The sequence below is a fragment of the Salvelinus namaycush genome, chromosome 2, assembly GCF_016432855.1.
Source record: "Salvelinus namaycush isolate Seneca chromosome 2, SaNama_1.0, whole genome shotgun sequence".
In the NCBI taxonomy this organism is placed as follows: Eukaryota; Metazoa; Chordata; class Actinopteri; order Salmoniformes; family Salmonidae; genus Salvelinus; species Salvelinus namaycush.
The window spans coordinates 23,280,750-23,308,559 of NC_052308.1; the positions used below are offsets into that span (position 1 = coordinate 23,280,750).

General features: G+C 43.5%; 2 protein-coding genes across 2 annotated transcripts; one reads left to right on the plus strand and one right to left on the minus strand.

Moving 5' to 3' along the window:
* Positions 1 to 1,363: 1,363 nt before the first annotated feature.
* On the minus strand, positions 1,364 to 8,757 carry LOC120060286 (protein FAM83D-like). Its single transcript, XM_039009475.1, has 4 exons — positions 6,568 to 8,757; positions 4,014 to 4,181; positions 3,764 to 3,888; positions 1,364 to 3,554 (listed from the first exon to the last, which is right to left on the minus strand). Exons 1-4 carry the CDS (start codon positions 7,048 to 7,050, stop codon positions 2,543 to 2,545), a joined length of 1,788 nt encoding a protein of 595 aa, XP_038865403.1. The 5' UTR covers positions 7,051 to 8,757; the 3' UTR covers positions 1,364 to 2,542.
* Positions 8,746 to 26,953, plus strand: LOC120060278 (zinc fingers and homeoboxes protein 3-like). Its single transcript, XM_039009463.1, has 3 exons — positions 8,746 to 8,943; positions 21,930 to 24,898; positions 25,533 to 26,953. The coding sequence occupies exons 2-3, from the start codon at positions 22,143 to 22,145 to the stop codon at positions 25,564 to 25,566; spliced, it is 2,790 nt and encodes a 929-aa protein (XP_038865391.1). The 5' UTR covers positions 8,746 to 8,943; positions 21,930 to 22,142; the 3' UTR covers positions 25,567 to 26,953.
* The last annotated feature ends 857 nt before the right edge of the window (positions 26,954 to 27,810 follow it).

Consider the following 27,810-nt stretch of genomic DNA (forward strand, 5'->3'; position numbering starts at 1 on the left):
GGATAAGACCTGATGGGATTGGTCAAGACTAATTAGTGAAAAAAATATCAGAATTGGGCTACCTTTGTAGAAACAGCCTTACAGCACTTAATTAGAATCTCATTTTACCTCACAATACAACCAGTGCATTTACTCACAGATCAGTTCCCTTAGGTTGCACTACTAGAATACATGAATACAGTGGGTTCTAATATGCTGCCCTGTGGGGATATACAAGTCTGAAAGAGAGTTGGTAAAATGCCTGCCTTATTTTGGGAACATAAATTGAGCCTGCTGGCTTCTGATAACGTCATTAAAATAAAAAACATGTTTCTGTTAATGTATTTTTCATTGTTATTACTTCAATAATATGATCACATTTTATGGAGATTATAATTATGAGGCAGTGGCCCTAAAGTGATAATGTTAGCTACAGATCACACAATAATGAAGCACTACTACCTCTGGCCTTCAGCGGGGGTGTTATCATACTTCTAGGTAACCATCCAATGTTTTCCTTTTGTACAATTGAATGAACTATATAAAAAATATTTACAAATAATTATTTTTTATAAAAATGTGGTATACCAAGGGACATTCCAATCAATAAACTGGTTTATAGTGAAGTGACTCCTAACTTCAGACTTCAAACTTGGGACAAAGTTTAATCTATACTACCAGTCACTGTGTCCCTCCCCTCTGGGTTAATATTGCTCACAAAACTCTGAGTAACACATTTATGAGGGCATTTTTCAAAGGAGCCAAGACATTGGCTTGATCATCGAAGGACCTTTGTGCTCAGATGAGAGAAAAACAACATGTTCTTGCCAAACCCAGATGACGCTATGAACTATAGCAGTATAGTACAAGGCCTTACATATAATGTCATAGGAGATAACCAACACATACCGGAAATACATTAGTCTAATGTGTATATTGTTATTGTATTACTCCATTTGTGCTGCTGCTCAGCTTCCCTTGACATATTCTATGAAAATATTGGCTAGATGAACGTCTACCACATGTAAAGCAAAGGCTACAGAGTGAAGAGAGATGATTTCCCTTGCAAAGTGGCCCACAAATACCCAGATGTTAAACTGAGGCAAGTGGCACAATGTTATACAATAGTTATTAGCCAATTATTCAATAACATAACAATATAAACACAATATTCTTATGAATGAGACTCAAAAAGCTATTGCCCTCAACATTATCATTCATTTAAAGAAGATCTCCATAGTGATCACGTCTCATAATACAACGATCAGCATGTTTAAGCATTGGGCTTCAGGACACACGGTCACTGGTTCCAAGTACTCATTGTGAGGTTGGGAGAGTGTACATGTAATAAAAAAAGTGATAGATGAAAAAAGATACATGAAGTACTCCTTTATTTTAAGTGTCAGCAATAAAGTACATCAATTGATATCACGTAACTGCTTTCTCAGTACTCAGATTTAGTTTGTTGGATTCTGGGTAAACTTAACATTGCTGTACTAGAGACATGATAGATCAGAAGTATGGTATCTGCGGGATGATAGAGACTGGGGTTTAACATCAGAAGTTAATGGTTATCTGTAGGAGTGAGATGGCTTTGGGAATGTGTAGGGGAGACGGGTGGAGAGCTTAGAACCTAACAATGTCACTGAGGGAAAGAGGGTGATGTATAATTATGTCAGGATATGTTATTGTTAGCCATCAGGTATCCTCTGGGTGGAGAAGAGACACCGTCTGGTATCAATAACCATGGCAGCCTTGGAGTTGGGGAGGAGTGAACACTTTGGGGTAGAGGTCAGGTTAGATGAAGTGAGGAAGAACAGAAATCACTAAGGTCCTGTCTAGCAACAGGGATGCATTGGCTGTTCAGTTGCAGAGGAGACTCAGCCTAGGAGAAAGGGTTAAATATCAGTGCTTGTGTGAAAAAAGTTTTGGTCTGAATTACCGCTGTAACGACTCTTTGGGAAGAATTAAACTTGGTTAAGCTTCTCTAGTGTCCGTGAGTTATTTACTCAAAATTGGAATCTAACAAGCCTCCATGTTAGAATGCTGATTAATAAAATGTTAGTTACAGACAAAATGTCTCATCTAAAATGTTCATCAAATATCAATTTATGAATTGCAATTACAGTATTTCTCAAATAAATCTTTGGACAATCTTATTGTTTCAATATATATATTTTTTAATCATCAAAACTATATATAGATTGTGTCTTACTGCACAATGTCTATGCTTAAAAACATTAAATTTTGTAGCAAAAATAGTCAAGGCAAAAACAGTATATCCATCGCCTGTCTACTGCCATTTGACATCAGTTTCTAAAGTAGAAATGTTCAAACAGGGGTCAAAGAAAAGGGAGATTCACAATAAAAATAGGAAGAAGGCTGCATCACAACACAGACACAGTGACACATACTTTCAAATTCTAAACACTAAGGAAGACTAATTCTCATATTTCATATTGCTCTTTAAACCCATTTGTTTCAAGTAGTGTATACCTACGAAACACAGAGCGGTTTCAACAACACCCTCCACCTTCAAGCCCCTGCAGCCCTGTAAGTCCTGTTAGTGTAAACATCTAGCCCTTGGCCATGTGCCCATGCCCACACTGTCCATCAGCAGGTCAGGGTTATGCCCCTGCCTCTGCCATTGTCTCCGCTCTTTCTGGGCATTGCATGCTCTGTGCAGCCCGGGCCCCAGGGCCATGTTGGTGAGGTCCACCAGCTCACGGCGGTGGGACAGCATGGTCACCATGTGCTCCAGCTTGGAGCGGATGGTGGAGTAGTGATACTGACGCTCTTTGGTCAGCTTGCGGAAGCACTCCCTCAGGTTCCCATCGGGGGGTGCAGTACAGTGACGGATTGCAGGGCGACGGTCCACCCCATGGGGGGCGAGGTGCTGCCTGGGGGAGGTAGAGACAGAATCTGAGGAGGCAGCTTCACTCTGAATGTTGTTGGTCTGGGTAGTGGTGCTGGTAATGGGAGTAAATGTAGCCTTGTTGGGGGAGAGGTGCTTAGTGTACTGAGTCAGATCAGTCTGCACTCCAAGGTCCACCGCAGGGCAGCTGGTCTGGGTGGAGACATGGCAGCAGGTAGGGACGGAGGGTGTGACCTGCACATCCACTGCTGATGTGACCGTGGCAGGGTCACCTGTGGGCAGGCACTGGGCAGCACTTCCAGCTAGGACCTCCTGCATGTGTTGCTGCTCCATCCAGTCTTCCCCTATAGTGGAGGAGGCCGACACCGGGCTGCTCTTCCCAGTCATTTCTCTGGAGGGCGGCACTGCCACAGCCTGGGCCCGGCTGGGTGTGCTGGTCAGACAGGCAGTTTTCCCCAATACTTCCAGACAGACAGGCTTGACTGGGGACCTCTCTTTGGCCGGCTGAGGGGATGAGGTGACGGGGTGTTTGATGAGGTGGTCGTAGATGCCACTGTTTCGTGCACTGGCTGGGCCCCTGGTAATAACAGGCATGGACTGGGCGTAAAGAATCCGGAACTCCTCATCAAAGTTCTCAGTGATCTGGCCAGACAACTCGATCATGTTGCTGCTGTTTAGTTTCCCATCAGTCCAATTGAACCTAAGAATGTAAGCAAAGGGCTTTACAGTTGTATACCCCATATCAGTCAAATAAGGATGGCAAAGTCACTTACAGCAGCTAGGTTCATACAAGTTGAAAGTATTGAGTGTTTTATAGGCTTTTTGCTCGGGGGTCTTGTAAAAAAACTGGGACATTTTTCAATGCTATACTGCATATAATTATGTGGTAGTAAAGCAAGAAGTCTTTACCTGTAGGAGCCTGTAGTCACTCTGTTCCCATCAATCAACATAAACCGTTCATGAACCTTCCCAGTAATCTTGGCCCCTGACCTCATGAAGTATGTACCACCAGTTATGGTCCGCACTCGCATTTGCTTTGTTGAGGAATGAAACAAAAACAGTATGAAATACTGAATTATCATGCTTCTAAATCAGTAATAAAATATCAGCTTATTGGCGATAAGACATGACACACAGGTGGAGTCATAACAACATATACCTTAAGATCGTCCAGGCGCACATTGATGTTGTTGCACATTTTGAGGAATGCCGGCACACAGGACCAGTCCAGCAGGATGTAGACTGGAACTCTGCGCTGTGTGCACGCCTCCTGGAGATCCTTAAAGATGTCCAGGTCTGTCAGAGAGTCTGTCACTATGGCGATCACCTGTAATGGTAAATCAAATCATTTGTTAGTCAAAGCACAATTGATATAGGCCCAGTTTACAATTTAAAAGAGGCTGCTCTTCTGCCTTACTATTTAGGGTCACTCTAAACGGGCTCTTATGCATGCTTGTGCCCACAAACCAGGTCTTAATCAAACATTAAGAAGGAGTAAACACTAAGCCGGCTCCTCTATTGGCCACACTCTCTCTGTCGTGTATCTAGATAAGCCTCCCTGCAGTCAACTGTGGTATGTTGCCATGGCAATCATCTTTAATGCTTGGACTGCAAACAAATGTGTTTCTATGACATGGACAATCTGGACAATCAACAATAACTCAATAGCTTACAGATCAAGGGCCATTTGGGGCATTTCCTAAATTGTTATTCTGAAACTGATGCTGATCAACTATAAGGCCTGAAGCAGAGAGTAATTAAATTCCCTGTAAATACAAAGATGTAACTCAACTCTGATTTCTCCCACTTAGCTGTAAACCAACCTACAGCTCACCTGCACACAGAGGAAGATGACACACAAGGATAAGCATTAAGAAAAGTGCACACCAACACTATTACATGTGAAAAGCATGTTCAGACACATTCATTAAATGTACTATTACTGTAGGCGCTCCTCTGAACCAGACTTGGAGTTGAAGCTTTTCATCAATCTCTCCATTCTGGAACGATAACTCATCAGGATGGTAAGGAAACTGCATTAAACTGACAGTTCCAAACACGTCGAGAAATGTGTTGAGTTTGAACATGTGACTAACAGGTGTCTTTCTTTCCTCTGACCTTTCAAGTATCTTGTGCTCCTCACATTAGGTGATATAGTTTTCAAAAAGACTATCTGTGAATTATAAGAAAATGCAACAGTACTTTAAATATGAGTATTGAGAAGAGCATCACAGTATAAAGGTTCATCCAGACCTCAGAAAGATGTAGTGTATTCGGAAAGTATTCAGACCGCTTCCCCTTTTCGTTACATTACAGCCTTATTCTAAAATTGATTAAATATTTTTCCCCTCAATCTACAGACAATACCCCATAATGACAAAGTGAAAAGACGGCCACTCTTCCTAGAGCTGCCCCCCCCGGCCAAACTGAGCTAACAGAACCCTAGAGGTCCTCTGTTGAGATGGGAGAACCATATGTGTAGCACTCCACCAATCAGGACTTTATGGTAGAGTGGCCAAATTGAAGTCACTCCTCAGTAAATGGTATATTACAACCCGCTTGGAGTTAGCCAAAAGGCACCTAAAGGACTCTCAGACCATGAGAAACAAGATTTTCTGGCCTGAACGCCAAGTGTCACATCTTGAGGAAACCTGCCACCATCCCTATGGTGCATCATGCTGTGGGGATGTTTTTCAGCGGCAGGGACTGGGAGACTAGTCGGGATGGAGGAAAAGTTAAACGGAGCAAAATACAGACAGAACCTTGATGAAAACCTGCTCCAGAGCGCTCAGGACCTCAATGACCCTAAGCACACAGCCAAGACAACGCAGGAGTGGCTTCGGGACAAGTCTCTGAATGTCCTTGAGTGGCCCAAACTTGAACCTGATAAAACATCTCTGGAGAGACCTGAAAATAGCTGTGCAGCAACACTCCCCATCCAACCTGACAGAGCTTGAGAGGCTCTGCAGAGAAGAATGGGAGAAACTCCCCAAATACAGGTGTGCCAAGCGTCATACCCAACAAGACTCAAGGCTGTAATCGCTGCAAAGGTGCTTTAACAAAGTACTGTGTAAAGGGTCTGAATACTTATGTAAATGTAATATTTCAGTTGTTGCTTTTCTATACATTTCAAAAAAATGTATAAAAACCAGTTTTTGCTTTGTCATTATGGGGTATTGAGTGCAGATTGATGGGGGGGGGGGGGGGGGGGGGGGCAATGTAATCGATTTTAGAATAAGGCCGTAACGTAAGAAAATGTGTAAAAAGTCAACGTCTGAATACATTCCGAATGCACTGTATAAAGGCCTAGAATACCATCAGTCAGTGATTGAGTGGATGCTTTGGATGGTCACGTTTGAGTAAACAGACACACCCAGGGTCAGGAGCCGATTGACTGACTGACTCAAATCAAACAATCAATACGTGGCTGGTATCGTTTGAATTGTACATCTGAGGTGTACAAAATTGAGTAAAATAGCAAAATGGTTCTTTCCATAGGCTATAGGCCTAGTCCTGAAACAATCTATATCAATAAGGCCGTCATTGTAAATAAGAATTTGTTCTTAACTGACTTGCCTAGTTAAATAAAAGGTTCAATAAAATAAATGCACACATTAAACACTGTAGTCTACAGAGCCGACTAAGCTCAACAATTTAGTTGATTTTACTGTGCTCACCTAGGTGACCATTTTAGTGTTTTGTTAATGTTTTACCTCCTTGGCACTTTGAATCATTCTTCTCGCAGCTTCCTTGCAACTATAGATGCATTCTCCATAACTGGGTTGGAAGTGGGCGACAGCACGAGTGACTCCTCGGTAAGAGCCCGATGTAAAGGCGGGCCAGCCGATTTCCAACAGTGGTGGCTCCACGTCCGAGACCTCCGGGAAGTAAGTGACGGAGGAGCAGTCCATGGAGCTGCTTACCGACTGTTCAAAAATCACGTCCTCTGCGTGGAGGGACACACAGCGTGGAACCACCGCAGCACGGCCAATGCGTCTGATCTCGTCATCCGAGAGAAAGTTCGGAATTCTCTCTTTTCTTAGAAATCCCAAAAACGAATCAACTCCACCTGAAATAAGTTCCTCTAACGCCAGTCGGTGCCTTTCGTTGTATAACTCCTTTACATTCAAATCATTTCCCTGTTTTCTTGACGGCCACCTCACAGGTGAATCTTCCAAACATTGCGATAGAGCCATAACGTTAGGTGAACTATTTAGAATAGACAGTAACTATTCAATTCAGTGTCCCTCTGATACGCGTGATATAATGTAGCCTAGCCAGAAGAAGCAAATTTGTATTTTGCAATTTGCTCAGTTCCAGCCCATCCGTAGTCGGCATTGGCTACTCGAAAGTTAGGAACCAGAATCGTGTACACAAGCCTGCGCTTTAGACCTGTCACTCCGCTATAAGCGCTCGCTCATTGGCCAGCAGTTTGAATTTGGAGGCAAACAAACCCTATCCAGTATCCACTCTGAAGTCACGACCTCAAATGCCCGGACTAGCCTACTGTAGAACTACTGTACATTTTGACACTACGAAAAATCACGGAAGGAGTAGGCTATATCATATGATTATAAAACTAAGCACAAGCCTAATTATCTGACTGGTGACATTTATGTCCCTAATATTTAAAAGGAGACCACTTAATCATTAATCATGTGTGTTATCAAGTTATGTTAGTTGTGGTATCGTGGTATAGATCATGTATGTGTAGTTTATGCCTAATAATTCAAACGTTTAAACAGTGTAACTTAGTTGGCAATAAAATTAATAATTAACCTTGCAATTCAAATGATGGACGCAATGTCCCAATGCCACATATTGGAACCTTCTGTTTTTACCACAAGTCTATAACCAAGGAGTAAGACCATGTACATTTTTACAGACACGATGAAGGTTCACGGTAGACCTTTGGGTATAGGCCTGGTCTGAAATAAGCTATATCATATGATGATAAAATAACACGTCTAATTGGCTGATTTATCATGACATTGATTCCTAATATTTAAAAAATAGCACCAGCCCAGCATGATTTAAAGTGATTGATACGGTCTATGTATTCCTGTATTGAATTCAAAAGATTAAACATATTGTTGTTGGCAATCAAAATAATAATTATCATCTGGCAATGCAAATGATGGAGTCAATGTCCCCATATTGCCACAAATTGTGCCTTCTTTTTACGCACACGTACTGTATAACCAACCAAGGAGTAAGAGCCTAGTCTTTGGTATACCTTATTTGTTTAATGGACCAGTGAAGCTAGCTAGCTATGACCTCAGATGGATTGTCCCTCGATGAAGCTTGAGTCAGTAAAGCTGGAAAATGTAAATAGAAATAGGATATGGCGCGTCGGCGCGACATATTTGTGGCAAGAGCTATCCAGCCCTTTACGCGCACTATTCATTACGCTGAGCAGGCCTTTTTGATATTCAGGGACAATCTCACTCTCAACGTTCCTGTGGTTAGACAGACGAGGCGCCTTAACACACGTTAAATTGGCAAAACAGAGTTACCCAATTATTATGTAGCCTATAGGTATTCATTAGGCTAGACTGCTTTCATTATGTGGCAGGTAAGACCTTTTCTGATAGGAAAGGACGTCAAAATTATTAAGCCACATCTTTGGCAAATTCTCAAATACACTCTTCAGTTTTCAATAGGCATAGGCTAATTAAGACATCAAAACTATGACCGACCGTGGTTCGTGTCCAACACTTTCGCTTCGTTAGAGCGTATCTCTCTATACATTCACCGTCCAACCCCCGCCCTTCTCCAAAATTTAGATGAAAGGGTTTAGGATGTTGGGTGACGCTCTGAATCACGTGTTCATAGGAAATACACTCCGTATAATTTTTGGCTACCTCGTCCGGCCGCGGAGCATAGTTGTTTTCTGTCCATACAGTGTGCTAGGAGAGGTAATGTACCTTGCTGTGGTCACTGTCGGACGGGTTCACGCCAGTTGATCGGGTTCAACTGAGGAGAGGACCCACCCCCCTCCTCTCAAAGCGCAACGAACGGCGCTAATCTAATATTATTAATTTCTATATTAATGTCGTATTCCATTTTACCCCGGTCGAACTATCAAGGTAAGGTCCCTTTTCCTTGTAGCCTACAATAGAATAGCTCGAATTATTTTTGTATAATCACAGATAGTTTACTGGCTATTGAATTGTATCTGGTGCTGTAGTCTAGGCAGTATATATGAAGTCGCCAATATATAAAATGGCGACAGTAGGTGGGGGGTGCCGAGTTAGGATTTTTGGGAATATGTTTCATTCTAACGTTACAGTATGAGTTGAAGATAGTCGCAAATAGCCCAAACACCGAGCCAATGTTTGCCAACAGGCTACTGGAGTGAAAGGGTTAACTTGACTTTTTGTTACAGTTTCAAGAATGTAGTCTACTCAACGTTGTACTTGCCCTCTCGCACGCTACAATGTGACGTTTCTGATTAATTTATTGCACAACGCTGAATATTTCCCCTGCTTTTTGAGCGAGTCAGTGCTGACTATTTCAGTATCCAAGTTCTAAGGACTTTTTATATAACGAATACATAATCTTATTGGATGTGATGTCTGGTAGTCTAATTTAGACCCAGACGTCCGGCTGGATTTACTACCCAAAATGTCTTCCTTTTTAATCTATGAATTTTAAAGCGACGTTAATCCAGCCTTTCAATTAATCAGTTCAGTAGGCTAATGTATGATGTTTCATTGCAGACATTGTTGTTTTAGCCTATGTATTGAACAATTGTTTTGTTTTACCACCTGTTACCGCCTTGCGTTGATGCTTAGAGCTCGACAATCAACTGCATTTTGGAAGCTGTCATCATGTTTTCATCTGTCTTTTTTAATGTGTGTCAAACTGTCAGGATATTGCACACTGTAAACTTTTCCTCACGATTCCAATCTCACTAAAACAGACAGGACTCGCACATTATTCATGTGTAGCCAATTAATTGACCCTGTAAAATCAAATTTTTGTTGTCTCTTAGCTGGCCATCATGCCTACAACTTTATATTGGACCATAAGATGGTATTCTACCTCTTGAATGAGCAGCACAAAATATTCATCTGGAAACTATTGGTTTAAATATTCAACCATCTAATCAGGGGAAATGTGTGAGTGATTCATGCACATGCAATGAGCCAGGGGCATCATGCCCATTGGAACTGAAGGAGCATGTCATGCTACCAGTGGTAAATGAAATATAATTTAAGGTTATTAAACTAGAATGAATATGCAGACACCTAATTTGACCATTATTGCCCCCTCAAAATACATAGATGCATGAAGTTCGTAAAAGAGCCTCATTCTGCTACTATGCTTGGCAGACGTCTCTCCTTACTGACTAATACAAAGCTAGACAAGCTAGCTCCCATAGCTTGGCTCCCATAGCTTGGCTCCTCTAGGCTAGCTAGGTTCAGCCTGGTCCAGTGAATGTGTCTGTGTAGAGGTTTGCACTCTTCTAGGCGGTTACACTGGGGGAATGTCAATTCCCTTTTGTGGATCCCTGGGAACGTTCTTCCATCTCCCTTCTCGGAACTGTTCTAATGAGGCCCGGCATATTGCCTTTTATCAGGACTCCCTGCAATTAGGAACAGCTCACAGTTTTGGTTATGGCCATAACAGAGAGTGTTTGTATACACAGACACTGTGTAATGGGCAGAGAGTGCCCACCCCACTCTACAAAAACATAATTGAATGCCACTCCTTAGTTACTGTACGAATATACCGCTTTGAGGATTAAATGTTCTGATGTCTATCGACACCAGTCAGATAATATTTTCATGTCTGTGGCTTAGGTTTCACTGTGCCGTATAGTCATTGCCAGAGCACCATCAAGGAGGTCATATGGTCGTGATTTGCAGTTTTAGCTGACATCGAGTGTATAACATTCCTCGAGTTCAGAGAGGAAAATCAGCTATCTAATGCCAACCAGATCTATTTCCCAGCAGTTCCGTACAAACAACCATATTCGTGATAACAGCATACTTCCCCCTCCTCACAAAAACAGTCCCATAAGCATACTACTTAGAGAGCTTTGTTTTGTTAGTCTGAAAGTCTATACCACTCTGTATGGGTTTGCTCTTATTCTCTCCTATTCATCGTATGGTATTGCTTTTGTCTTAGGAGTATCGAGGCACAAAGCGATCGAAAGCCTCCCTGAGACAGCATGTTTGCTCAGTTCCAACCAAAAGAAACTTCTCTGCACTCGTGGAAGAAAAAAACTGGGGGCTAGAGAGGAGAGAGCCCCTGCCACTTTCTCTGTCCCGTGCAAGAAAGGTTTGGTCAGCAGGAGCTGGCATTTGCCAAGCTCTGGCACTTACAAGAGGCTGTGATGTCAGCCATTTTAGGTTGGACAGTACAATGCGCGATACGCTGCCATTTTTCTTCGTTTTTCTTTTTAAGTTGCCATATCAATGGCATGGAGTCCAAGATACAGAACTGAAGGAGATTTATTCATTAAAAAAACACAGAAATAGGCTCTCATTACTCAGGATGTTTTCACACATTTTTGGTCTGTCATTCAGCCAGGCCATAGAGGAAGGCTTTGGTGAACAATATAAGATTGTGGTGGATGACATGAAAATGCATTTGAACAGAACAAGAGATGCTTTGGCAGTGTACATTATACTGTATTACAATACCTCAGTCCTCAGACCTCTGTACCAATTTTACAAGACAACACTGACAGGATGTCCTTTGCAATGTATATATCCCTCATTTGTCTTTTATGAAAGGACTGTCACAAACACTTAATCAGTAGAGTGGACTGTGCAGTCGAGCAGGTATTTTTGTATTGTCATTGTGAGAAGGTGTCTTTACCACTGACCCACCCAACCCCAATGGTCTGGAACAGCTAAGCCAAGACTGGCATTTTCAAAGATGGCACAGCAGGAGGCTTAACTTTGTCCTTTGCCTGGCATAAAAGGTGCTCATTTATGTGTGTATGTGTGTGTGTGTGTAAATGCGTCTGGATGTGTGGTGGGTGTAGTCGAGAGACTCCTCTGTGTGTGGTGTGGTGGGCAAGGAGAAGAGAGGGGTTGCTATGGCAATGTTAACACATGAGTGGCACCGCCGACTGGTCTCCCAGCGGACCGGGCTGCAGTCATGGAGGTAAGGGGGGTGAGGAGGAGACGGTTGACAACACCTGCGTCTCTCAGCAGGCATTCACACGTTCACACACCCTTAGTCATATACTGGTACACACATAAATACATAGAACAGACAGACACACACACACACACGCCATGAAGACACAGTCAAACACAGAATTAAGGGGCATACAAACGACCAGATGCTGAAGACGGATACACTGGGTTAACCACTTGTGGAGCTTACAACTCTGTAGTTAATGTGGATATTATGGACATACAAACACTAACCCATGAGAATACACTTTAATTATGATGTGCAAACTAAGTCGCAGCCATTGTCAAACACACATTACTAGATACAGAAATCATAATAGACACAGCAGACATCCAGACATGCAGGAAATTGAACAATGGCAAGTTGACGGACAGTCGTCTAAATAAGGTTCCCAGTGCTGGATCACTTTTCTCTTATAAATGAGGCGCCATTGTTCCCAACATCTTCCTTGTTCAGGGAAGTAATTGCTATCTGTTTCTGACTTATATTTGGATGTCCAGTTGATCCACTCACATGACTTTAATCTATTTAATGAACATTTGGCAGAAGATGTACCCCTAAACAGATTTCTCCTATTGTTTAGGTGTGTCTATCAGGAACTGTTTTGTCTGTCCCACACCCACTTATGCCAGGCACTGTTTCTGTTGATTTTCAACTCAAAACCAGGGAAGCAGGCTGAGTCTGTCAGACTTTCAAGACAGCCATGGATCACTGAAATGATAATATATGGAAAACAAATGTTGTCATAAAACAGCCAAGATTTCTCATCAGCCCTTGTGTGACTGCAGCACCACAGACTGTTTACTGGCAGTTGAGTTTAAAGAGAAATATTTCTGAAAGCTTTGGTGTAAAACGATGTTGAAGAGAACAGGCAAGAAGGGTGTGTGTTGTGTGCGTGTATTGGAGGAAGTGGAATACTAAAACACTTTCTCTGTCATAATCACCCAGCTGTCTGTCTGGGTCTGCTTTCCCTATGTCGTTCTTCTGTCCCCTCACTCCTCAGTCATGTGACCAGCGACATGGCATTGCAAATACCAATCTGTTTGCAAATGTCAACAGTGCGAGTGCCTATGGGCTATTTTATTGAATGTGTACCACTTTACACCCCTTCTAGATATGAAGCCACATTTTTTCTTAACATTTTATTCTAAAAAGCCAAACATGAAGTAGTCTCTTGAAATTAAATCATGCTGGCTGAGTTGAGCACACAAGGTAATACGAGGACTTTGCTTGTGAAGAGTGAGCGGAGGTGTTCTAAGAGCTTGTCTGAGAGCTCTGTCACTTTGCCTCAGTTCAGATCAGTACTCCCCAGGTCTACGGAGATTAAACTCTTTTAATCTCAGCCATAGAGCCAGTGCCAGTATCGGGACATATGACACACCAGGAGATGGTGCTCGTCTGAGTCGTCTCCTTCAGCGCTGAAACACGAGGCCCCTCTTTTCAAAGTGCACAATTCATTGGCTCCAGTCCCTGTCTGGGAAGCCCTTGTCTTGTGTCTGATCGCACCTCTTACTCGCTAGATAATGCACCCCATTCTTTTGAAAGGTGACCTGGTTCTTTATGTACCCTTGCTCAACTTTTGGCCTGTCTTTGGTTTGTCATGCAGGAAATTTGATGTTTTAGGAGGAGAGATACCAGGGCAACGGCTGTCTTGCCACTAGGATATTGCTCAGCACAGTACTCCTGTCCTGGACCACATCCACACAGGCTACATCAAATAACCTATTAGTGCTCAGATAACATTATTTTCCATCACATGGTCTTTTTTTTAAATGGCATGGCCTTTGTATTTTCTTACCCCTTTTTCTCCCCAATTTCGTGGTATCCAATTAGTAGTTACAGTCTTGTCTCATTGCTGCAACTCCCGTACGGACTCGGGAGAGGCGAAGGTCGAGAGCCGTGTGTCCTCCGAAACCCAACCCAACCAAGCCTCAATGCTTCTTGACACAATGCCCACTTAACCCGGAAGCCAGCCACACCAATGTGTCGGAAAAATCACCGTACACCTGGCGACCGTGTCAGCGTGCACTGCGCCCGGCCCGCCACAGGAGTCGCTAGTGCGCGATGGGACAAGGACATCTCTGCCGGCCAAACCCTCCCCTAACCCAGACGACGCTGGGCCAATTGTGCGCCGTCCCATGGATCTCCCGGTCGCGGCCGGCTGCGACAGAGCCTGGACTCGAACCCAGAATCTTTAGTGGCGCAGTGGTCTAAGGCTGTGCCACTATACATTTTGGGAAGCCCCTCAAGTTGGAAAATCTGGCATCTTTCTAGAGCTCTGATTTTCTGACCGGAAGATCACTGAGGTCATGATTCAACCTTGTTTTTTTTCAGAGTTCCCAGTTGTCTTGAAAGCACCATTCGTCACTTGCCACATGGCTAGTCTGATGGTGCTTTCAAGACAACTGGGAACTTGGAAAAGATCAAGGTCAAATCATGACCTCAGTGATCTTCAAGTCGGAAAGCAAGAGCTCTAGAAAGATGCCTGAGTTTCCGACTTGGAATTCGGAATTCCAAGTCGGAGATTTCCGGGTTCCCAGTTGTTTTGAACGCAGGATCAGTACCAGTCTCTTTTAGTCTGGTTACCGGTCTTTTTAGCTAACATTCTACTCCTTGCCACTCTTGTCATTTGCTTTCGGCAATCTCAACGTTCAATATAGAGCCGGATTTATGGCGCAGTTGCTGATTGGTAGTTGGAAACAACATTCACATTTTCCATGACAACGTTATGGAACATGTGGTGCTTGCAAATTTTGCGCAATATATAGTTTGAATTTTAAGAACAACAATAAACAACACCGTTACAACCTGCTGCAGTCAATGCAAGATCATGTTGTTCATAGTGGCTAGAGAAGACTCCGTAATGAGAGAGAATTAATGATACTGAAAATATTAGCCAACAAGATTCAATCGAGCTATGTTTGCTTCAGTTGCATCCCCATTAATGATAACGAGAGGAAAGAAACTAAAAAACTGACACCTGTTGTCATTCCTCGCACATATGCTGATCATCATAATTTTCTTATATTTTTACAATTTTGTTATATTATTTGTCATTAAGAGATGGAGTCTAGACCGGCTACTTTAGGAAACTTTTTGAATGGAATTAGCGAACTCACACGTGTCCTAAAAGGATACTACACTGAGCACTCGTGCTTGGCTGCCATTTTGGGACAGTATCAACAGTGGACTAATGAAAAACACACCAAAACATTGTTTTTAGTGGATTTTTTCTTTAACTACGGTATCATAACCAGTAACTTAACTTCATTGGCTGCCCGTCCACTGTCCACACTATACTAAAACCATAGCATCACATTTTATTAGATGAGCATGAGAAGACCAGACTCTCGCATGAGAGCTATAGCCTTCATCTCAATGGAATGCACTCACTAAACCTGCTGTCAGGGGTTAATTGTGTGCTGTATCATGACCTCTCCGCTGGCTAAACATACAGCAAATGCCCACGTCTGGATGCAGCAAACCGGGATTACTGCATAAGAGGCTGGTGACCTAGTTTTTTGGGGTGTTTTTTTTTGTTGTTGAAAGGGAGCCGTCATTAGAAATAAAGAGGCAGTTACAAAAAGGACGTCACGGCCCATCTGGGATCAGCATGTATTGTGGGCAGTCATTTGGGATTTTAAATTCTGGAACAGGTAAAAAAAATTATTTACTGACCAGCAGGCCATGGTGAATGCATACATGTGACTCCATTCAGTTTCACTGGCTGAAGACATATTGTTTTGTTTTAGGAGTGTAGCCATGTTCAAGAGAATGTGGATGACTGTAAATCATTTGACTTAAGATTTCAATAACGTAATAGTGTGCGCATTCTGCATACTGAGCAGTGGGCTCTATTGTAATATATAAAGTAATAACACTCCTTGTAATAAATACTTTTAAGTACTGAGAGCGGCACTGATGAGGATGATGATGAACATTCGCTAAAGAGAGCTTACACATGTCTATCTACCAAAGCATCATGATATCTCTGTGAGAACTAGATGAATAAAGAGCAGTTTTCGACACCACATCACACATCAACAAATTCACAGCAAGAGAGTCAGAGAGAGGGAGAGACAGAAAGATAGAGAGAGAGAAAAAATATGTGTGGGGAGGGTAGGGTTCACCAAGAGTGCAGCGAGTAAGAGAAGCCGATTCGTGTTCTCACTTTCCGATTCTGTTTTTGTGCTCAGAATGTTGTTGCATATGATAGAGTGCCCAGAGAAACAATCATTATGAGATATTTAGCTACATAACTGTAAAAACAGAATAAGCGGAAATCACTGACCTGTGTCCTGAAAAGGTTTCAAACTGCATTAAGGGGTGTGCGTGCATATGTGACATTTTAAGCAATTGTGAGGAACGTCATGCGTGAGTGTTTTACAGTACAAAGGGGGTATTCATGGATGGATAGGCATGCACCCCAAAAATCTGAGGGGGCACAAAGTACATGAGGATGGCTGGGGGTTGGTCTGGAAGGGGGATAGGCCCCCGGGTCCGGAAGTTGGAGAATTTAGCATTTTTCAAACACCTGAAATAGCTTTTTCCTGCAATCTAGAGCCATAATCATTATGCTTAATTCAATGCATACTTATTGAGCTGTCTGTATCCTCCCGACTGGTGGTTCGTACATGTAAAACATGTGTGTGTATATATATATATATATATATCTATATATATATATATATATCTATATATACAGTGGGGAGAACAAGTATTTGATACTGCCGATTTTGCAGGTTTTCCTACTTACAAAGCATGTAGAGGTCTGTAATTTTTATCATAGGTACACTTCAACTGTGAGAGACGGAATCTAAAACAAAAATCCAGAAAATCACATTGTATGATTTTTAAGTAATTAATTTGCATTTTATTGCATGACATAAGTATTTGATACATCAGAAAAGCAGAACTTAATATTTGGTACAGAAACCTTTGTTTGCAATTACAGAGATCATACGTTTCCTGTAGTTCTTGACCAGGTTTGCACACACTGCAGCAGGGATTTTGGCCCACACCTCCATACAGACCTTCTCCAGATCCTTCAGGTTTTGGGGCTGTCGCTGGGCAATACGGACTTTCAGCTCCCTCCAAAGATTTTCTATTGGGTTCAGGTCTGGAGACTGGCTAGGCCACTCCAGGACCTTGAGATGCTTCTTACGGAGCCACTCCTTAGTTGCCCTGGCTGTGTGTTTCGGGTCGTTGTCATGCTGGAAGACCCAGCCACGACCCATCTTCAATGCTCTTACTGAGGGAAGGAGGTTGTTGGACAAGATCTCGCGATACATGGCCCCATCCATCCTCCCCTCAATACGGTGCAGTCGTCCTGTCCCCTTTGCAGAAAAGCATCCCCAAAGAATGATGTTTCCACCTCCATGCTTCACGGTTGGGATGGTGTTCTTGGGGTTGTACTCATCCTTCTTCTTCCTCCAAACACAGCGAGTGGAGTTTAGACCAAAAAGCTCTATATTTGTCTCATCAGACCACATGACCTTCTCCCATTCCTCCTTTGGATCATCCAGATGGTCATTGGCAAACTTCAGACGGGCCTGGACATGCGCTGGCTTGAGCAGGGGGACCTTGCGTGCGCTGCAGGATTTTAATCCATGACGGCGTAGTGTGTTACTAATGGTTTTCTTTGAGACTGTGGTCCCAGCTCTCTTCAGGTCATTGACCAGGTCCTGCCGTGTAGTTCTGGGCTGATCCCTCACCTTCCTCATGATCATTGATGCCCCATGAGGTGAAATCTTGCATGGAGCCCCAGACCGAGGGTGATTGACCGTCATCTTGAACTTCTTCCATTTTCTAATAATTGCTCCAACAGTTGTTGCCTTCTCACCAAGCTGCTTGCCTATTGTCCTGTAGCCCATCCCAGCCTTGTGCAGGTCTACAATTTTATCCCTGATGTCCTTACACAGCTCTCTGGTCTTGGCCATTGTGGAGAGGTTGGAGTCTGTTTGATTGAGTGTGTGGACAGGTGTCTTTTATACAGGTAACGAGTTCAAACAGGTGCAGTTAATACAGGTAATGAGTGGAGAACAGGAGGGCTTCTTAAAGAAAAAAGAACAGGTCTGTGAGAGCCGGAATTTTTACTGGTTGGTAGGTGATCAAATACTTATGTCATGCAATAAAATGTAAATTAATTACTTAAAAATCATACAATGTGATTTTCTGGATTTTTGTTTTAGATTTCGTCTCTCACAGTTGAAGTGTACCTATGATAAAAAATTACAGCTCTCTACATGCTTTGTAAGTAGGAAAACCTGCAAAATCGGCAGTGTATCAAATACAAATACTCTCCCCACTGTATATGCTTCTCTGCAAAAATCTGGGTAAAAGATTGATAAACTTATTCATTACATTTCGTTATTGATTGCTTTTCTAAAGTCTACCAACCTTGCAGCAGGCATGCCAGCTAAGGTAGTTGGACAAGCTAGCTACTCTAACTTGATTGATAGCCTGAAATGGCTTCTTGGCAAGTAGTTATGAGGTTGGGAACCTATCTGGACTAGCTAAAGCCAACTTCATAAAATTGCTAGGTGGCTAACCCAACCACGATCCCCCTGAAATATCAGACTGTAGGGACCATGGCACTAAATCAAATCAAATGTATTTATATAGCCCTTCATACATCAGCTGATATATCAAAGTGCTGTACAGAAACCCAGCCTAAAACCCCAAACAGCAAGCAATGTAGGTGTAGAAGCACGGTGGCTAGGAAAACTCCCTAGAAAGGCCAAAACCTAGGAAGAAACGTAGAGAGGAACCAGGCTATGAGGGGTGGCCAGTCCTCTTCTGGCTGTGCCGGTTGGGGATTATAACAGAACATGGCCAAGATGTTCAAATGTTCATAAACGACCAGCATGGTCAAATAATAATAATCACAGTAGTTGTCGAGGGTGCAACAAGTCAGCACCTCAGGAGTAAATGTCAGTTGGCTTTTCATAGCCGATCATTGAGAGTATCTCTACCGCTCCTGCTGTCTCTAGAGAGTTGAAAACAGCATGTCTCGGACAGGTAGCACGTCCGGTGAACAGGTCAGTATCCATAGCCGCAGGCAGAACAGTTGAAACTGGAGCAGCAGCACGGCCAGGTGGACTGGGGACAGCAAGGAGTCATCATGCCAGGTAGTCCTGAGGCATGGTCCTAGGGCTCAGGTCCTCCGAGAGAGAGAAAGAAAGAGAGAATTAGAGAGAGCATACTTAAATTCACACAGGACACCGGATAAGACAGGAGAAATACTCCAGATATAACTATCCCCCTGACACATAAACTACTGCAGCATAAATACTGGAGGCTGAGACAGGAGAGGTCAGGAGACACTGTGGCCCCATCCGATGATACCCCCGGACAGGGCCAAACAGGCAGGATATAACCCCACCCACTTTGCCAAAGCACAGCCCCCACACCACTAGAGGGATATCTTCAACCACCAACTTACCATCCTGAGACAAGGCCGAGTATAGCCCACAAAGATCTCCGCCACGGCACAACCCAAGGGGGGGCGCCAACCCAGACAGGAAGACCACGTCAGCGACTCAACCCACTCAAGTGACGCACCCCTCCTAGGGACGGCATGGAAGAGCACCAGTAAGCCAGTGACTCAGCCCCTGTAATAGGGTTAGAGGCAGAGAATCCCAGTGGAGAGAGGGGAACCGGCCAGGCAGAGACAGCAAGGGCGGTTCGTTGCTCCAGAGCTTTTCCGTTCACCTTCACACTCCTGGGCCAGACTACACTCAATCATATGACCTACTGAAGAGATGAGTCTTCTGTAAAGACTTAAAGGTTGAGACCGAGTCTGCGTCTCTCACATGGGTAGGCAGACCATTCCATAAAAATGGAGCTCTATAGGAGAAATCCCTGCCTCCAGCTGTTTGCTTAGAAATTCTAGGGACAATTAGGAGGCCTGCGTCTTGTGACCGTAGCGTACGTGTAGGTATGTACGGCAGGACCAAATCGGAAAGATCGGTAGGAGCAAGCCCATGTAATGCTTTGTAGGTTAGCAGTAAAACCTTGAAATCAGCCCTTGCCTTAACAGGAAGCCAGTGTAGGGAGGCTAGTACTGGAGTAATATGATTTTTAAAAATTGGTTCTAGTCAGGATTCTAGCAGCCGTATTTAGCACTAACTGAAGTTTATTTAGTGCTCTATCCGGGTAGCCAGAAAGTAGAGCATTGCAGTAGTCTAACCTAGAACAAAAGCATGGATACATTTTTCTGCATCATTTTTGGACAGAAAGTTTCTGATTTTTCCAATGTTACATAGATGGAAAAAAGCTGTCCTTGAAACCGTCCTGATATGTTCGTCAAAAGAGAGATCAGGGTCCAGAGTAACGCCGAGGTCCTTCACAGTTTTATTTGAGACAACTGTACAACCATCAAGATTAATTGTCAAATTCAACAGAAGATCTCTTTGTTTCTTGGGACCTAGAACAAGCATCTCTGTTTTGTCCGAGTTTAAAAGTAGAAAGTTTGCAGCCATCCACTTCCTTATGTTTGAAACACAGGCTTCTAGCGAGGGCAATTTTGGGGCTTCACCATGTTTCATTGAAATGTACAGCTGTGTGTCATCCGCATAGCAGTGAAAGTTAACATTATGTTTTCGAATGACATCCCCAAGAGGTAAAATATATAGTGAAAACAATAGTGGTCCTAAAACGGAACCTTGAGGAACACCAAAATTTACAGTTGATTTGTCAGAGGACAAACCATTCACAGAGACAAACTGATATCTTTCTGACAGATAAGATCTAAACCAGGCCAGAACTTGTCCGTGTAGACCAATTTGGGTTTCCAATCTCTCCAAAAGATGGTGGTGATCGATGGTATCAAAAGCAGCACTAAGGTCTAGGAGCATGAGAACAGATGCAGAGCCTCGGTCTGACGCCATTAAAAGGTAATTTACCATCTTCACAAGTGCAGTCTCAGTGCTATAATGGGGTCTAAAACCAGACTGAAGCATTTCGTATACATTGTTTGTCTTCAGAAAGGCATTGAGTTGCTGCGCAACAGCTTTTTCAAACATTTTAGAGAGGAATGGAAGATTCGATATAGGCCGATAGTTTTTTATATTTTCTGGGTCAAGGTGTGGCTTTTTCAAGAGAGGCTTTATTACTGCCACTTTTAGTGAGTTTGGTACACATCCGGTGGATAGAGAGCCGTTTATTTTGTTCAACATAGGAGGGCCAAGCACAGGAAGCAGCTCTTTCAGTAGTTTAGTTGGAATAGGGTCCAGTATGCAGCTTGAAGGTTTAGAGCCCATGATTATTTTCATCATTGTGTCAAGAGATATAGTACTAAAACACTTAAGTGTCTCTCTTGATCCTAGGTCCTGGCAGAGTTGTGCAGACTCAGGACAACTGAGCTTTTGAGGAATACGCAGATTTAATTTGCTTTCTAATGATCATGATCTTTTCCTCAAAGAAGTTCATGAATTTATTACTGCTGAAGTGAAAGCCGTCCTCTCTTGGGGAATGCACTAGGCATTACAGAGAGAGAGATTCTTTTAAATTAAATAAATATTTTCTTAAACCGGACAGATCTGGGGGTGCATATGCCCCTGTATCCCCTATGGGTATGAAGCCTCTGCATGGATGTGTGTGTGTGCCAACACTCATACTTCACTCATACGTCATAAATATGTGAACAGTGGCTCAAATGTGAACAGTGGCTCTCATCCAAGGTTGGCAGAGTTTGGCATTAATATGAGGCACATGATCAGGATGCTCATTAGACACTCGCTGATGGTATGGGTGGGGGGTTAAGGACCCATATAGAAGGATAGGATACAACCATCATTTTTTTTACTGACAGTGTAAAAATAACTAAATAGCTAATTAACCAATTGTGTGTGGTGTTATTCTTATAAGGAATGATTTACCTTATCACATATTTGTTCTGTTTTCTCTCCTATAGGTTCCCAGTGAACTGCTAAAACAGCTGTCTAACCCTAACTCATCGTGTGAGAGGAGTCCCAGAAGCTGAGGGCAAACATGAAGCAACACTGTGAAGTCATCGCGGCCGGCCCATGACACTTAAACTCTCAGCCCTATCCACAAACCACTCGCCCTCCGTTACCATACGGGACAACCAGTCAGTCACCCATCATCTGCACACAGCTATATTACAATGGCCAGCAAGAGGAAGTCAACAGTGCCCTGTATGATCACATCCAAAAGCAAACACATGCGTGAGGAGATCATACTTGGCTGCCTTCCTGAGCTCCTACCCACAATCCCAGAGGACAGCATCCTCAGTATATCTGGAGAAGACAGAGGCCATTTCTCCCATGATTCCTCCAGACCTGAAAGGGGCGACAAATGGCAGAAAGGTAGCACATACAGCTGCCCACCCTGCCGCTTTGAGTCCAGAGAGCTGAACTACTTTTTGGACCACCTACACAACTGCCACATAGACTTCAGGGCCCAACCCAGCTTCTCCTGCCTGAACTGTGGCGTGTCAGTGGTCAGGTTTGAGGCCCTGGCTCTGCACAATGCTAAAGCCCACCCTGGGGTGTCAGGGGGCTCTGTCTACGCTTCCCTGCATGTCAGGAAGAGAGATGGTGCGACCACCGTAGAGCAGAGCCTGTTCACGACCAATGGGGAGGACTCGCGCGAGACTGCAATCTTCCTCACTAAAACACCTATAGTGAGGGTGATGAAGGCCAAGGGAGAGCACAAGAAGATTGTGGTCTCCCACACGGTGGAGGTGCGGAGGAAAGACACTGGGAAGAAAATGGAGCGGACAGACCCCACCATGTTGACGAATGTGCCTGAACTACAAAATGGGTCTCTCAGTGGGACCGGTGGTGCTGCTATGTTGAGAAACCCTGTCACTCATGTGATAACAACAACAGTGCCCAATCAAACCTATCACCAGCACAGCTCTCCCACCTTCTCCTCCTCGGATTCCAGCAAAAACCTTCCAAAGGTGATGATTCCCCTGAGCAGCATCCCCACTTATGATTCTGCCATGGACACCAGTAGCTTTCTCAAGACTTCCTTTGGTAAGTTCCCCTACCCGACCAAAGCTGAGCTCTGCTACCTGACTGTGGTCTCTGATTGGCCAGAGGAGCAGATCAAACTGTGGTTCACTGCCCAGAGACTCAAACAGGGGATCAGCTGGTCCCCCGAGGAGATAGAGGAGGCCAGGAGGAAGATGTTCAACACGGTCTTCCAAGGAGCAGCACCCCAAAAACAGCCCCCCAAGCAACGGCACACAAATCACATTGTGACCCATCACACTGTCCATGCCCAGCCTGCTCCAGTGGGCCCCAGCCACCAGGCTGCCAAGGTGACCCATGGCAGTGTAGTGAGCAGGCATACTGGAGTCATATCCACTTCGGCTAGCATGTCAGCCGCTGGTCACCCGGTCACCACTAGGGTCTCTTATGCTACCCCAACCATGATCCCCCCAAAATATCAGACTGTAGTCAGCAGAACAACACAGGTAGTGGCCAGGAACACTATCCCCACTGCTGTGGCCAGCCAAGAGTCTGACAAGACTGTTGCTCTGAGGCTGGGCAACAGTTGTGTCATTAGCACCAGCGGCAGAAGCAGCAGTAACAGTAGTAGTTGCAGTAGCAGCAGCAGTAACAGTAGTAGTTGCAGTAGTAGCAGCAGCATCAGTAGTAACTCCTCCATCAGTAGTAACAGCAGGGACCATGGCACTAGGAAACCAATGAACAACATCAGTTCCAGCAACAGCATTGTCAGTTGCTCCTCCAACATTGGCAACAAAGATGACTGTAGCACTGACAGCCATGACAAACCAAACAATCAAAGCAGCAGACATATTAGCATTGCATCTGTCTTGGAAGGCTTCAGCAACAGCAGCAACAAAGGTAAAGTGATCATGAGTAACACCAGCAAATCTAACGTTATCGCCTATAACATTCATAGCAATGGCAACACAGCTAACCAGGATCAGTACACATCAACAAAGAACGATGATGACAGTAACAACAACAATATCCACAAGTCCAACAATGGCAATTTTAGCAGTGGCTACTCCAGCACTAGAAATAATGATAGTGTCAATAACCTGAACCTTGCCAGCAAAGCCCAAAACGAAAACACCAGCATCAGTGTCATTACCAAAAGCAGCAGTAGCAGCAACAGCATATCTATCATTAAGGATGGCAAATGCATCAAGGAGGTTCCTATGAAAGCTATATCAGTCCTGCGGCAGCTTATCAAAGAGGAAGACCATTTTGGGGAAGACAGAACCTGCCCTGAACTAAAAGTTGACCCCATCAAGATCAACCTGCAGAGGCTCATGGTGAGTGATCCAGCTGCCAAACCTGGTTCAGAGGCCTTCCCTCCAGAGCTCAAGTCTGAGACACATGTCTCAGACCTGTCACACCCATCCAAGAAAAGCCCCCAGCAGGTACACCTTTTGAGGCTGGCATTCACCAGCACACGGTGGCCCAGCAGCCAGCAGTATGAGGAGCTGAGTATCATGACGGGCCTGCCAAATCCAGAGGTGGTCCGCTGGTTCAGCGACAGCCGCTACATCCACCAGAACGGCCAACTGAAATGGCTGGAGGGCTACCAGTGCCTACCTGTAGAGGGAGAGGAGGGAAAGGGCCACAGAGACTCTGAAGCACTGATCAATCCCCAGGAGGTTAATAGGAAACTAGTGGAGCAGGAGGTGAACAAGCAGCTTAATGAAGGACCTAAGGAGCTCCACTCAGGGCAGCTGGGATTCTGGTGGGGCGCAGACACACAGAAGCCACTGCTGAGTGCAACAGAGCCAGAGGAGACTGGGGAGAGAGGGAGAGCTGTGGAGACAGAAGGACTACATGGTCACTGGGCAGAGAGGGAGGATGACCACCCTCAGCCGGTTAGCAGCCAGGCCTTTGGGGAGAAGCAGGCAGAGGCCAGGTGAGTTCTATCAGTTACCGTTGTCTACTGAAAATGACTCAATCTGTGATCACCCCATACCTTCATGGAATGTATATGTTAGGTCAGTTGTTTACTTGTCAGACTCTTTGAGACTGATGATTATTTTTCAAAGGTTAATATTGCTCCTTGGCCATAACAGAATGTCAAACACTATACTGTTGATTTCTACAGTAGCTATATATTATTCTGAAACTGGATATGATTTATTTAGGGCTTTGTAAACTGTGAAAATTACGTTAAAGAAATAAATGTCAGTTATGTGTTTGTAGTTATTACTGTGATTTCTGAAGAACAAAATAAACCCGGGGAGGGAGTGTGGGTACTCATACAGAGTGGCTTTCACAGACAATCAAAGGTCTGTGTATTAAGAAGCTATTTTTAGAAGAGTTGGAGTCTGGGCCATTGAATTATAGATTAAGAGAGAGTGCTAATATATGTGAATAAATCATGAAAATTGTATTTTATGAGTTGGCTGTTACATAACTTAGTCTCTGATTTCCTACCACCTGTTAACGGTGCTGATTCTAAAGACACTTAATATGACATGTATTCATGGGAAATGTAATTTAATCAGAACAATATTGTACTAATGCGTGTGTGCGCGTGTTTTCAGGGATCGTCTGAGGATAGAGCTGCTTGAAGTCTGATGGAGTGGCCCAAACGTACTAGGGGTAAAGGATGGGTTGGCTGTCCGGCTTTACAGATGGCCATGGTCTGGTGTGTTCATTATGACAGCAGATGTGATTGTTGCTGGACCGTTGGACTGTAACTGTGAATACCCCCCCCCCCCCCCCCCTTATACCATCACACCCTGCCATCCTCTAAAGAAAGAACTTCTCACCATTGAGTCCTGTGGTGTTCAAGCCTTTCTTCATGCTTCTTTGTGGTCATGTGGGGAATAGGAAGATGCATGTAGAGGGCGGTGAAACTGAGACAGAAAGGAGGCGCACACTGACTGGACAATTGACTTGAGTGAGGGAAGATGGGAGAGGGATAATGAGATGTACAGTATATGATTCAAACTGCACTATAGAGGGGTTTTGTTGACTGGACAAAATGACAAGTGTCTAGGAGATGTTGTTGTTGGCTTTGTGATATTTTTTACTTTTTTAGCAACCCGTACTTCACTGCCTTGAATTTTTCTTTTCTCTGTAAAACATTTTTTTTCTCCAATTCTTACTCTTCTTCTATAATCACTGTAAGTCCAGAAGCAATTGAGCCTTTAGTTTTATTTAGCTCTGTATAAATGTTGGTGATCACTTAACAGTTCAGCTATACGCAACAGACAATACAATGCACTAGCAGACAGCAATGCTAAAACCACACTGCCCCAGAGTAAAGATATTGGCAGAGAGCTGACAGAATCAATACACTGCCCTGGCTTCATCTGCAAACCCAAACATAAAAGAAGCCTGTCACGCAAACGTTGCCTTACTCAGTCTGTCCATGCATTTATATGACTGGTCTGCCCATCACTTATAGCTTTCCAGCTGCTGTGATGTTGAGATCAAAACAAGGTGCCAGTGTATTAGTCACTCCTGTGATGGTCTATATCTAGGAATAAAAAAATATGCTGCTTCTGTATTCTTGGAAAAGCTTAACATTCAGCTGTAATAATATGAAATATCATTACTGGCAAATGTTATAAAATAAAGGTAAATTTGATCAAATGCCCTGGAGGACACAGAGGTAGGTCTTGTGCTAGCTAGAGAGCCAAATGAAGAGATCTTTTCACTCTACTGAATTTTCATATAAAGGTAGTCACTACATGAATCCTACAAAGCTGCATCCCTGATAGCTGCTAAATAGAGAAAAACGGTGCTATACCATCCAAATTGGAGGCGATCTCCTACCAGCAGTGTATGCACTTGTGTTGAATGTTAACTATTTCTTTTGGTTAGAAAAATAAAGATGAAAAGAAATCTGGACTTACGGTGTTATGATCACTTTTATGAAATAGTTTGATCAAAAAGCACTGTTGTATCATCCTTTCTACACTTTGAATCTTTACTGAATAAATACTCAGAGAAACAGTTTACTTGTTTTTATTGCCACATTAAAAGCTATCACACCTGTAGAATGATTATAGTACATGACATTTGCTAATGAATTCAAGATGCCTTTGGATATTTATATGGGTGTATTAATTTACAGAAATTGCATTGAAGAATTGGCAAACATACAGAATTGGCAGGTTATTTTATAAACACAGGTAGTGCCATCTACTGGTAGAGGACAAGTTGATGCACTGTTCTCTCTGTTAACTACATGCCAACAAGAACAATCAATTGGTTAGGGAAATTGAGCACTTGCTGCCATGGCAGAAGTCTATAATCATTATTTCCAGTGTACTGTATTTGGCAAGTTGTAATCAGAGCCATACAAAAATGTATTGTGTAGGCCTATGTCAATATGAACAGCTCAATCTTGGGACTCCAAATCTAAGGCCTGATCACTAGCTACTTTTGAAATGGCATTTCACTGGTCCTTTGAATGATTTTCCATACTTAAGTCTAGGGACATGAAAGAATGCATAATAATGGGTTTAAAGATGTAAGACATTTTAGATACCTTTGTTACGATAGAGGATATCCAAAATCTGCAGATGTTTGCCTTACTGATATTTATTGAACAATACTGAAAACATTATGCATATCAGTCCAATCAGCCTCAGTTATTGCTCATGTTGAATGGATCCCAGCTCAGAAACATGCCCTTAAGTGCAAATGGACCATCTTGGAAGTCTGCACTCCCGTTATACTTAAGCAATAAGGCACCTCGGAGGTTTGTGGTATATGACTAATACACCACGGCTAAGGGCTGTTCTCAGCACGACGCAACACGCAGTGCCTGGATACAGCCCTTAGCCGTGGTATATTGGCCATATACCA

Bases quoted from the DNA above. Each gene is read 5' to 3' on its own strand.
- LOC120060286 (XM_039009475.1), bottom strand. From the start codon at position 7,050: ATGGCTCTATCGCAATGTTTGGAAGATTCACCTGTGAGGTGGCCGTCA. The intron at 4,182-6,567 runs GTAAAACATTAA...TTACCATTACAG, and splicing joins TGATTCAAAGTGCCAAGGAG to GTGATCGCCATAGTGACAGA. The intron at 3,555-3,763 runs GTAAAGACTTCT...TTACATTCTTAG, and splicing joins GTGACTACAGGCTCCTACAG to GTTCAATTGGACTGATGGGA.
- LOC120060278 (XM_039009463.1), top strand. From the start codon at position 22,143: ATGGCCAGCAAGAGGAAGTCAACAGTGCCCTGTATGATCACATCCAAA. The intron at 24,899-25,532 runs GTGAGTTCTATC...GCGTGTTTTCAG, and splicing joins GAGAAGCAGGCAGAGGCCAG to GGATCGTCTGAGGATAGAGC.